At 33.4% G+C, this 14,079-nt stretch overlaps 1 protein-coding gene across 1 annotated transcript; it reads right to left on the reverse strand.

Moving 5' to 3' along the window:
- Positions 1-7,215: 7,215 nt before the first annotated feature.
- Positions 7,216-13,850, reverse strand: LOC128225173 (proprotein convertase subtilisin/kexin type 5-like). The gene is made up of 7 exons (XM_052935228.1): positions 13,748-13,850; positions 13,536-13,664; positions 12,452-12,580; positions 9,669-10,367; positions 8,735-8,882; positions 8,195-8,322; positions 7,216-7,886 (listed from the first exon to the last, which is right to left on the reverse strand). Exons 1-7 carry the CDS (start codon positions 13,848-13,850, stop codon positions 7,216-7,218), a joined length of 2,007 nt encoding a protein of 668 aa, XP_052791188.1.
- Between the last annotated feature and the right edge of the window lie 229 nt (positions 13,851-14,079).

Genomic DNA, 14,079 nt, shown 5'->3' on the forward strand with positions numbered 1-14,079 from the left:
TTTAAACCCCACTCAAATCAGTATTTTGCATTTAACCCGTTTTAGGCATGCTATAAATGGGTGAAGTTAATTTTATACATGTTGTATGTTGATCATTCATTCTCGGGGAGATGCCTTGCAAAATGTTCAATGAATAATTTTGAAGAGTTTTATACAGCGTATTCGTTTTAGTTGTTTTATTGTAGACATTTTTTTCATTTTTGTCTAAGTATCAGCTGATTTTTGCACCAGTGTTTTAAAATAAGGCAAATGGGGTATAACACAACAGAACATATCTCAATTGTTTGGAAAGACTGTCTAATTTATCTTTAGTGCAGATTTAATGAAGGCAAAGCAATTGTTATGTTCATATAAAACATTTTCTTTAACAATGCCTACATAATTAAGACAAAGTATGAATTTCAATATTTTTTATATTGTCCACTTATTAAAAAAAAGATTGCCACCATTTCTTTGAATTTCGAACATACACGCAGTATAATTGACTCCTTAAACTGTATTAAGCACTTCATAACATACCCTTGAGCAAGGATGTCTAAATCAAAATGTCCTAAAGTGTGTTGCTTACTAGTCCTCATTATTTAAGTCGGAATCAATTGTTTAAAGCCTTTCCTTATCTCAAGAAAAGTAGTCCAAACATATGCAAAGAAATACAACTCAATAATAACGATTATTTGGCAAAACTAATCTTGGTTTCAGGTCATTTAGAAGAACAAATACACAATATATAGCATCACGTATTATTATGGTCTTATCAACAAATAGGTCATGTTTTAAAGGGACTCCTTCATATATGTTTTATTTGACGTTTTTTGATAGGGACTCTTTCACATATTTTATTTAGCATTGGTTTTAGTTTGTTCAAATTGAGTTATTGTAAAAATCAACTAACAGTTGCCCATTTGAAATACATTTTGTAAACCAACTTTTCTAAAGCGATACATAAGTTTTTCGACAAAACTAAACTATTTCTGATTTTTTTTTAATCCTTGTTAACAATAGATCTCCTTTTTAAAAATCGACGATGTTGTATCATTGTTTGAAGCATTTTTACAACATATCGCAAGAAAAAAACTATGAGAAAAGGTTAAGTCAATGTCTTGGGCAATATTAATATTCTAATTTTATGAAATTTAAAACAGTATTTTGCTTTAATAACGTTTGACTTTATGCCATGCAGAAGTTGCGTTTATGAATTAAAATGCATTTAATTTTATCAAATATACACACATGTATATGAAAATGTCAAGTACGGAAAGTATGTAGTAAGGTGGTTTTGATCCTCACAAGGAGTTCATCAAGACTTTACAAATAAAACACGAACACATTCTGCTGAAACAATTATTTGTATATCCATGAACTATTTGGTCAATAACGAATGGTGTTTGTATATAATTGCTTTAAATCATTTGAAACTGTTCCTTTGTGCATTTATACATTGATACGTTAACCAGTAAAAGGAAATTACCGTTTTAAAAGTAGCATGCATCTATAGAAATATCATTGTGATGTATGTATATGCAAGATACTTATTGAAAGGTCTATTGTCAACTGCTTTACTGTATTTCTTTTAAGCCCGGTGGTGTATTTTGAACGTGTAGGTTTAAAAACATGGTAAAAAAGATAACTCACGTTGGTAATTTACTATCTGATGTCAAAGTTGTCTGAAAATAACAGGGAATATGAGACACAGATGGTTTTTCCATATCTAATGTTAACGGTGTCTGATACTAACAGGCAATAGGAGACCTAGATATACTAATGTTGATTATTAATAAGCTTTTATTAACGTTGTCTGAAACTAACAGGCAAAAGGAGACCCAGATACTCTAACGTTGATTAATTAATTAGCTTTTATCAACTTTTCAGTATCAGGCAATAGGTGACCCAGATAGACTCAGTTTGATTATTTATTAGCTTTTATCAACGTTGTTAGTATCAGGCAATAGGTGACCCAGATAGACTCAGTTTGATTATTAATTAGCTTTTATCAACGTAGTCTGAAACTAACAGGCAATAGGTGACCAAGAAACACTCACGATGATTATTAATTAGCTTTTATCAACGTTGGCTGAAACTAACAGGCAATATGAGACCCAGATAGACACATGTTGGTTACGAATTAGCTTTTATCAACGTTGTCAGTATCAGGCAATAAGTGACTTAGATAGACTCAGTTTGATTAGTAATTAGCTTTTATCAATGCAGTCTGATACTAACAGGCAATAGGTGACCCAGAAACACTCACGTTGATTACTAATTAGCTTTATCAACGTTGTGTAAAATTAACAGGAACTAGGAGACCCAGATAGACACATGTTGATTGTAATTAAGCTTTTATCAACGTTGTCTGATGTTATATCAAATTATAAGAGATCCAGATTAACTCATAATTATTATTAATTAGCTTTTATCCACGTTGTTCGATATTATCAAGCAAAAGGTGACCGAGTTAGACTCATGTTGGTTATTCCCTAGCTTTTGTTAACGTTATCAGATACTGACAGGCAACAAGAGACCGAGATAGACTCAGGTTGATTTTTGTTGTATGATACTTACAGGCAATAGACGGAAATCAGAGTTTAAAATACACGCGCCACCTGTCGTTACTAAAACATATGTTGAGGTGGTGTATAATCGGCCAAGTGGCTTAGCCGGTAGAGCACTCGCCCTGTTATCGAGAGGTTCTTGGTTCGAACCCCGCCTAGCTGGACATTCTTCTCACCCTGTGACAAATGAGGCTTTACATGGGATCATGTCGGTGTATGTAGTATGTACTCATTATCATACCCGTGATTTCGTCGGGATCATGTCCACCTTGTTAACCATCCTGGAAACTTAGAGACAAATTCCAACTTGGCAGGGATAGTTTGTCACGATATCTTCACATGTGCAGGTTTTGAAAGGCTTATAAGTGGCCTGGTAATCTGATAAAGTACTTGCCCTGTTAGCGATGGGTCCCAGTTTCGAGCCCGGGTCTAGTAGCACATTTGGCTCATCCTGTGGCACTTTTTCAAAACTTAAAAGTACCTGTTTGCTTGACCTTAACACTTATTGGAGTTTCAAAATCAATATCATTTAAGTAGCATTTGTCAATGTCATACCTGATTACCAAAGATTGACTTCGGGTTTTTTTAGGTGAATTATTCTTAAATCTAAGAATGTCTCACATTTCCAAGTGCTCGTATTTAAGACAAATAACCCCTGCAGGGGGAAAATAACGAAAATTACCAGCTAGTCGGTAAGATGAAACACTTCCCTTGCTGGATAACAAAGGTTACAAATCAATGACAAATATATACTTTGGAACAATTAAAAAGAGCTGCAATATTATATCATTGTGAGAGCACTTTTAAAATATTCAATAGAAACAAATCTTGAAAGTTGTAGAACAAGATCCTAACAGTTTGCTAAATATGGCATATGGCTGCATGAACCCGTCACACACATAGCATATCAATGAATTTCAGAGTGTATTTAAACAGTTGTAAATTTAAAGATTCATTACAAGATGCTTTTCTCACTGAATATTAAAGTTTATTTCCATTAAATTCAAATATATTTGTTGAACGTATTCTTTATTTTCATGTATAAAGATCGACAACTTTAATATATATGGTATCAATATGCGGGATACCAGATATCAGTGGTCGTTTATTAAAAGATACTCTAAATAAAAGCAAAAGCAAGCGCCTAGAATATTGTATTTTCGTTTTTGATTTCCTTTGGTTTTCTTCCAAAAATACCAAGTCGAATACCATTGATGTATAAAACAACAGACAATAACACCAACAGGGTAGAATCCGCAGACGAACGCTATCTATATTCATCATAACGCCCAAATACCAACAGGCCAACCATATCTACATATTTTACATTACTTCAATGTGTCCCTTCTGTGTACATATAAAGTTTACTGGTCCGTGTATCACTGCATGCCAATGAACATCCAGTATTATTACGTCAGCCTTCTTTATTAAATATTTGGACGGTCCGGACCACGCCTAATTATACTATGGACCGCTAACGTCATATTAAATGGACATTTGACGTTAATAAACTGGTGAGTGTAGCTGGCGATTTTGATATTGGCGAAAATTTGTTGCAATAAACAATATTTGCTTTGTTCAATTAAGAACATTAAAAGCGCTTAAAATATAATGAATGGTTATATAAAATTGTCGATATAATATAAGAAATATAACACACCACATTGGGCCATATGGCATGGTATCGACTCGGTTATGGCCTCGGTTCATATGCACTTTATGTGGCTGACTGACCGGTCCTTATGATGTCATATGACCCTCAGTACCGTGTAATATTTCTTAAATTCATAATAAAACCCACAAGAAGAAACCAACAGGCCAACTATGTCTATATTCATAATAACACCCACAGAGTTGCCCCAACATGAAAACTGCATTTATGTTCATTGCAAGTTGTAATTCCGCTTTATTTGGAAATACCTATTAACAATTAATGAGAGCTTACATTTATATGAACTGGGAATTGTATAAACCAGTCACATTGAAAATGCCTTACATTGAGCCTTGTCAGACGGTTGTTATTATTAGAGTACAATACTTGTAAACATGTATAATCCTTCAACCAGCGCCCGACCTGTAATCATCAGCGGGATTTTTTTTCTGCAGCAAATGATAAATATTACACTTAACGCTTTTTTCAAAGTAACTTTACAACCATTGATGATAATAATTGTGAACTTTCACTTATTTTTTTCCAAATGTAGGTGGAATTTCCTATAATAATTGTTGGGCTTATTTCCCAATTGATATTAACAACAATGGGATTCCTGGGTTCCTATTGAATTCCAATTAGAAAAGATGACTTTAAATATAAATTTATCAAATTTTTAATTCAATTATCAGAAATTTAAAAATATAATTCATTTGTATTACCGAACCCATTTAGATGGAATGCACATAAAAGACATTGGATGGAAAACAAAGATAAAAAGTAGCAAATATTAGAGCACGAGACTAGTGATACTTGTAAAATCGGCATACTTTTTCCAAATTTGCAACCTTTATTATTTTCCTGTTTCTTCTAATTTCACTACTGCAAAATATCCGTTGGCCGAATAATATTCCGTTTTTTTTTTCTCGGGGTTTCAGACAAATGCAGTTTATCAAATGCTTGCAATTTTTAAACATAGTCATGCATTGAACATCCCGATTTGTCATGCATTCCTCTACAACAAATACACATCTTATCCGTTGTTATTTAACATGTGTCATGGCATCCGTGTTGTGGTGGTTTAATTTTTATATATTTTCTTGATTATGGCAATTGTGACATGCATCCCGCCAATGGCTACAAGAGCAATCAAGTCAGTAAAATGAACTTTATTCCTCGTTGGTAACATAATTCAGTGGTCATCTTCATTGACAATATAAACATCGACAATTTCCATATCTTGGCGCGTGCTTATGCATACGCACGTACGCATGTGCGTACACTTCGTTGGAAAAAGCGAAAAAAAAACGTATCAAAAACTGAAGCCTTACAAAGGTAAGGTCTCCTAGTGAAAAAAATATCCCATCGTTCATTTCTGTAAATCAAAAATATTTAGAATAACGATAATCTAATCGATATACAGAGTTATCATGTGAACGGCTACAGTACACTGAGTAGATGTTTGTTTCCTTGTCAGTTTCAGCAAATGTTCGATTGTATCCCCTTTTTTAATAAATGACATTACGATACTGTATGATATTGATATACGTCTGCAAGCATTGTTGTTGACCCTCCTTACAAGTACGTAGTAGTTTTATATGAATGCATTTATGTCTTAGATATGACAGCTATCGATGTACGTCCGTTGTAATGTACTGTATATTTGTAGCACATTTTATCCAAGGTCATTGGGGAATTCTCATTTTTATTATGAAGGGAGAGAACTGCTATAAAGTCGCTCTTGTGTGGTACATGGATGACGTCTATTAATAAGTTAATATTGAACCATGTGTATAAAGCTTCGATTCGAGAATCAGAGGATATTGCTTGTGTGAATTAAATTTGTTCAAAGTAACACTTTTTTTTCAAATCTATGCATTTGCTTATGTTTTATGAACAAATTGGAAATCCGAAGTTAAAGCTTTGAAAATACATTCGCATTAATTAAACACTATAGTACTGTTATGTTCATCGCAGAAAAAAAATAGTATTTTGCATATTTTTTGTCATATATATGTAACACGAGAGCTTAATTTTGAATGTTTAATAACGTTTTATCAGTGTTTGTCTGAGTAAAAAAGCACTTTAATCATCAGCAGAAAACAAATGTTCATTTGCCACAAACCATAAAATTGAAAGTTGTTCCTTTGATAAACTTTAACTGGTTTACGATCATTCAATCAAAAGAGGCAAATACATAATTTCTCTGCTTAATATATACTTTTTTCAATAGAGTAATTTGTTTCAATTGATAGCAAAATAATATGAGTCACCAAGCCTTGCAGACAACATACATGTTGATAATATTCGGTGACGCGGCAAATATTTGAATCCATCACCTAACGAACCAAAACAAACTACTTTTGGTGCTGTCTATCTTGGCAATGCTGTTTTAATATTTTCTTTATGTCAGATAGGTACAAGACAATTAATACAGTATAAAGCAAAAATAAAGCCATTGAACAGAATTTAATATGAAAACAAATATATGTACATGAGCACTAAACTAACGATACAGCCTTTGTTGGTTAAGCAATTCGATTATATATTTCTATCTAACAATTCTTAAAACTATTCTGTCCGACTGCTCTCTCATTCATCACCAAAATGTCTAACATCTGCTGTAGAAAAAAATGCCTAGGAGAAAGTCTTGTTAGACGGATAGCCATTTCAAAATAACATATGGTTTTTAACTCAGTTTTAGTTTGACCTTAATCTGAAGTGTTCAAATATTATGTACGATACATCTTTCCAAAATTTTCTAACATTCTGCTACATTTGAGTATAAATGTATCCATACAAATTGTACTGTTTGTCTTGAATATCAAGCGACGTTGACATGAAAGCGTAATTTTAACCCTAGATATTATACAGGGTACAATCTTACATAAACCTCTTCAACAACCATATATATATTAACATATATCTATCTTTCTGGAACATAGTAAGAACATTAAAAAAACAGATTGATTCTTTCATCATCTTTATGAGAGTGAATAGGTTTGTTTTATGTTATCACTTTGTCGTTTGCAATGGACTTTTAATGTTTATTTCATCGTCCATATTTGCTTCAGGATGCGATTGAGCAGGCTGTTCGGAAGTACTACTATTTCGATCATCTAAACAGAAGTTTTCGTCGACTTGTGCTGTATGACTTAATAAAAGGGAATACTCTATATTCTGTTTTATATCTTGATGTTCTACTTCATCAGATTCAGATTCAGATTCTTCCCTCTCAATAGCATGAATATAATCCACCTGAAATTGTCCTAAATCACCAAATATGTCTTTCTCCTCTTCGCAATATTTAGCAGCTAGCATTCGTCTATTTTCGGCCTTGGTTGTTTGACTCCAAGTGTCAAGGTCAAAATATTCGTTCGTGCACACAGATTCATTGCTTCTACTGGAGTTTACGAAACTACGTCGGCGATCAATTCCGTTCGTATTTTCTACTTGATCAAGACCACCCTCCGATTGTGTGACACTCTGCCGGGATTTTGTTTCGTCAGTACTGTCAAGTTCATTTTTGCCTTCAGATTGTGTGATGCTCCGTCGGGAATTACTAGTGACCGTAAATTCTTTTAAATGCACGATCTCGGTATTACCGTCATATTTTGTGACGCTGATTTCTTCAAAGTGATCTGGTACATTTTGCTCACAGATGTAATGATAAAGTTCCATGGATTCTATAATTTTTGAACAAAGGCAGAAATAGTTTAACCATTCGTATAACAGTTGTACCTAGCTCAAATTTGTAGTTAGCATCGTAAAATCACAAACATACATTTTTTCATATTCATCTATTCCTAACAGAAAACAGTCTATACGACAACAAAATAATATAAATAGGTTATTTAAAATGATTATTCTTGTTATTTTTCAGTTTCGTCCCAATGCAAACGTTCTAAGATTCAAAATTTAATGAGTGATAAACACTTTTACATAAATGTTGTCTAATGTAAAATTTAATGAAATAGATTTCCTAAATATGTACCTTCGTTGATATCTGCATACAGACTAGAACTTTCCCGTGTGGGAGACCCAGATGGTTCTTGTTCTGGTGGATCGCCAACTGGAAAATTTTGGCGGAGCTCCTTGCGTTCATTCATCTGACGGTTCAATCTGCATATTAAAACAACAAGAACTTTGCTGAACCCTTAAATCAGAACAATACTCCCGTGATCCATATTAAGGACAGTGTTTCTTCCATGGTGCAAATGACTTGCAATATGATGTTCTGATGATATTTAACTTACCCCATTTAATAAAACTCAAGAATAAAGCAATTATTACATACTTGTTCGTTCAGTGCTAATTATATCCTAACAGTAACAAAGAAAAGCGAGATAAATTATTATCCTGCAATAGATAAATATATATATTGACGTATCAATAACGTCATTTTAAATTACCTATTCAATCTGAACGTGTGTATTTCGAACATGCCTTTTTTTCTTAATATGTTCGTACAAATCAAAATCATATATAGAAGCAAAAAAGCGTATTTTGATAATGCGTTACCCTCCAACCCTACCTTTTTTGACCCCAAAAGTAGCAGATAATACCGGCAACAACGAGAACCACAATGAAGCAAGCTGATATGACTATCAAAGTTGTCTTTAAGGAGTTGACGTTCTCTTTTTCGGTCGATTCAGAGGTCGTAGATTGCACACTGCTCACATCTGATAAAATTTAATAATATAAGAGAGTGTTATAATAAATTAGAAATTGCTTGGCAAACTCACTAACTTAAACTTTAAATCACCACATAACTTCGGACAATCATAACATATCCCACTCACAAACATGTGAATTCTACATGCCAGGAGACCCCATTCTATTTTGTTATCATTTGAAAGGGTTTTGCGTGTGGAATAAAATGTAATTCATTTACCAAAAGTAAAAATAATTTGGCCTTTCAAACATTGTGAAATACATCATTCACGTCTGTTTTAGTTAAACTTAAGAGAAAAATAAATAAACTGAGACTTCCCTATGTACGTTGTGCAGTCCGTCAGTTATAGTACATACTGTACTGTAAGCTAATACATTTCGAATTATATCGGAAATACCTATGTTGCGTATTGGGTCGTCAACAAGAATCAACATTTAACATAACGGTTAATGGAGGTAACAGAGGCTGGATATCTTTAAGTACCTTTTAACATAATCAGCACACTAATTGAGTTATACGATGAACAAAATAATTGACCCTAAGTTATTTTTTTTAAATCTACCAAAATTTAGATAGGGAGATGAAATGGGACATAATTTATACGACAATTTTACATACTCTTTTAAAAAAACAAATTATAAAATATATATTGTTATGGTTGATGCCTTTCGAAATACCACAATGTTACGTTAGTAAATGTATTTTTTTCTAAAACCTTTGAAACATATGTATTCATAATTCATCGCTCTTCCTTTATTTAAAAGACGTTTGATATCTTGAACACTTATCTTACCCTCACATGATCTACCACTCCATCCAAGAGTACAGCCGTATAAACATTCCCCAGTGGACGCATTACACCTGTTCCCATGTTCGTCACCTTGGCAGTTGGCATTGCATTTAGTGTTGCAATTCTTGTCCCAATAGTCGTTCTTACATCCAAAGTAGCATACACCGTTTATACCGCATGGATCATTGGAGGAATCTCCTTTGCAGTTTCTACATGTTTTGTTGCAATTGTGTCCGAAGTAATAAAGATTGCAGCCATGCAAGCAATTTCCACTTTGTCTGTCACATTGCGGGAAACCGTCTCTTTCGCGACATTCCTGACCACATTCTAGCGAACAGTTTTCATAATACGTTCGAATACAGTCCTTACAAATTCCGCTTGAGCTATTACATATTCCATTAAGACATTCATTTGAACAGGTTTCCTCACAATACTTGCCAAAATAACCAGGTATACAGTCCTTACAAATTCCACTTTTGCTGTTGCATATCCCATTCACACATTCTTTTGAACAATTTTGCTCGCAATACTCGCCAAAATAACCAGGTGTACAGTCCAGACAAATTCCAGTTTGTTTCTCACATTTCCCATTCAAACATTTGTCTACACAACTTTGGCAATATTTGCCAAAATATCCAGGTTTACATCGAATAAAGCAGCCTTCGCTTAAGGACCAGTTTGATTCACACTGCTGTTTAAGAGCTGCAATGAAAACAGTTTTTGCAAAATTCTGTTTTAAACTAATCAAACTAAAAACGAAAGACTGTTCAATCTATTCAATTGTTATTCTTTAATGATTTTTTTAAGTAAATTAATTCTTATTTGTCACGAGCTCCATGCAAAAATACATGCTTGATTAACAATTGAATAAGACCGGAACTTCTTCACATATTGATAATAATGTATACCATGTATTAGAGGGATATCTCTAATATTGAGGGAGTAGTTGTTTCGATAAACTCTTATATAGGCAATGTTTAAAACAGCGCTTGGTCTGGGACTACTAAAATTATGCTAGTTACAGAGCGAAACTCCTGAATACAGAAAGATAGCCAAAACAAAGCTTATTGCATTTTTCGAGAACAAAATAACTGACAATTAAAAAATAAGAAAATTTAGTAGCTGCAAAATGGACACATCAGAGTTTTTCTACAGGCATGTTTAAATAATCTCGCTAATTTCAAACATCCGAATAAAGAGTTCACACCCCCAAAAACAAACTAATACAGAAAATGTGTGAGTAATACAAAAACATTTTAAATCAATTAATTTTGATTTCTTAACGCGGAAATAAATGGCACTATCATATCATGTAAAGCTATTGGCTCTGTCGTTTTAGTTGGCGTCAATAGGTCGCCAACAAAATTTTCGATTCTTCTTTTAATAAGGAAATTATACAATACACTCAATTTAATTTCATAGCTTGAGATGAATAATAATATGACACTTATGAGGAAAAAATACGGCGCCAATGACTTTTGATCAACCCATTGAAACGGTACGTGTTTTCATCTTGACCTAATTAAAACACTCATAAACCGTATTAACCCTATAAATGCAATATTCATGTTGCGTGATAATGTCTTTATTACTAAGCCTTGATTTTGACTCCCTAATATAATCGTCAAATGTAACAGTTATTGGGACAAAACAAAACCTTTTTTCAAGTAATATGCAAGTGCATGTCAATAAAATAAATTCTCCAAAATGTATGTGCAAGCGAAATAAATAATTATCAAAACTGTTGTCGTTGTACTCGGAATCATCATCATCACCATTATAATCATCACAATCATCATCATCATCATCATCATCATCATCATCATCATCATCATCATCTGTACCGCAAGTTTGAAAATCTTACGCCGCTAGAGAAAAAAATCTTAAACACCATGGGAAATACGTTGATTTCATGGTAAAATCCTGGATTTAGGTCTGTATTTAATGAAACACTCAAATGTATTAGTTACACTTTGTTCTATGGAAACCTTAATCCCACTGCTACAATTCATTAAAAGGTCATGCATTCGCAAGGCCCCGTACTATATGCCACTAGGTCCATAATCTCGAAATTCCAGCCCACTAGGCCGCACATTTCACGCCGCAAAGCTGTAAGCCATTTTTATCACATAAACTTAAGCTTTGCCTACTGGCTGCAGCTCCGATATGCGAGATATTGTGTAGACAAAAATAAGTTACACCCTCAAACATGGTAAACATAAACTTTCTTGTATTTTTTGCAATAAGCTTATTACCATTTGTACATTGACAATGATATATATGGTCTATATACCTTAATCGGTTCAGATTGACTTCTTTACCTTTAAACCATTTCCCACCATTAAAACACATATGTGTTGTCACAGTTACGGTTATTATGATTATAGATATAATTATATATGCTATATAACAATAGTATTTTGTATATAATCGGTATCGCTTAATGTATTTGTATCAGTAATGTTATGGCTACACCGACAGCCATGACAAAAATGTTTTATTTTGAGATTAAAAGTCTGTCTTATCAAAAAAGAAACCTTCTTAAACGTTAATGAGATGCAGTCTAAAAATAAAATTTGGAAATGAAAATGACGTCATAAAGCGAGAGGGAAACAGTCCATGCTGTTAACCGTTGAATAGCTCAATCCAAGACCAATTGATAGCGTTCATGATAAACAGCAAAACATCGCAAGTTTGTATTTGTATAACAAATCCTGTTATAACATAAACTGTTCACTGCATGATCATTATGAACGAATGAAAGATATTGAACATAGATGGCCTACCGCACGCAGTAGGAGTTTCATCTTCACCGTAACCACAATCTTCAACTCCATTACATACGAGATACCTGCCAATGCACTGCATAGACACGTTACAGAAAATTATATCCTTTTGACGGCAAACATCCATGTCTGTAATAACAAAACAAAGGGCACCAGCAAATTTCACAAATGTCTGAAATGAAATATGTATTTTAAAAACGCATAGTGGACTTACTACATGCGGGAGGAGTCTTATCTTTACCATAAAAACAGTATTTTATTCCGTCACACAGAAAATTCTTGTTGATGCACTTCTGTGAAACATTACAGAATAACCAGTCCCTTTGTTGGCATATATCCAAGTCTGTAATAATGAGGTAAATTCAGGGTGTAATACACATCACTGTAACATTATGTTTATCATTTTTCTTGCTAAGTACATTTAAGTAAGCTTTCAACGTGTGCTGTATGCTCAAAATTATTACATATTATGCATGTTACTATGTAAAGTTACAATTTACCATGAAATTCCGTTCATGCCAAAAGTAACATCCTTTATTAACTTAAGGGTGATGATGGGTCATGGCATATTGCTCGAGAAAAGATAGGCAAAAACTTTAGGCAATTTAAGCCCTTGAATGGAGTTAAACAGAAGTATCGATTTAAAAATTGAAACTACTTATACTTTTTATGACACACTCCTTTGTGCTATCGGGAGCCGGTTTTGACATATTCACCGGAAGTTTACAAAAGCAGTGACAGGGCATTATACAATTGAACATTTTTGTTTAAAATATTCCGTTAGGATATGTAAAATATTCAAGTGAAATGGTGACAGGCATTCAAAGATTCTTTTGTAACTGTTCCTTGGTCGATACTGGTTGGGCTCACATATGAAATTGAAAGTAAAAACTATCCGATATAAACAAGAACTATTTGACAAATTTAAACCACTGGCGTCATTATACGTAATTAAAACGTTCACAATGTCATTTCATACAATGTTGCATTTTTCCTCTTTTAAGAGGACCCATGGATGTACAAAAAGCCAAAGTCCACAATATGATAATTTACAGATGAGTAAAAGTTGACAAAGATGACATACTGCATGCAGGATGAGCCTCATCTTCACCGTCTGGACATTCTGTATCACTGTTACATACAAAATACTTGTCGATGCACTGCTGGGAATCCTGACAGAAAAAACTGTCTAGTTGACGGCATACATCTATGGCTGTAAAAAAGGTAAACGGCTGCATCGTTTTTTGAATGAGTTAATTGAACGTATTTGTAAGAATAAACTACAGTTTAACTTACTACATGCAGGAGGAGACTCATCTTCTCCGTCACGACAGTTTGTAAATCCATCACATACTGAATCATTGCCGATGCACTGCCCGGAATCGATACAGAAAAACATGTCTTTTTGTCTGCAATTTTCCATGACTGTTATAATGAAAAGAAATGGCAATATTTTTAGTCAGCACCAAAACCAGTGTTTAATTAAAAGTTTTAACCAGGTCAAATAAATTGCGATCGTACACTCAAAACAACACTTTTGATTCGTATCGTGTTACTCAAACGATTAAAAACTGAGTTTTAAGGCTTGCATTTTGTCATCAAAGCGCGCAAAATATTATGCAAATATT

Source organism: Mya arenaria, chromosome 1 (genome assembly GCF_026914265.1).
Source record: "Mya arenaria isolate MELC-2E11 chromosome 1, ASM2691426v1".
Lineage (NCBI taxonomy): Eukaryota > Metazoa > Mollusca > Bivalvia > Myida > Myidae > Mya > Mya arenaria.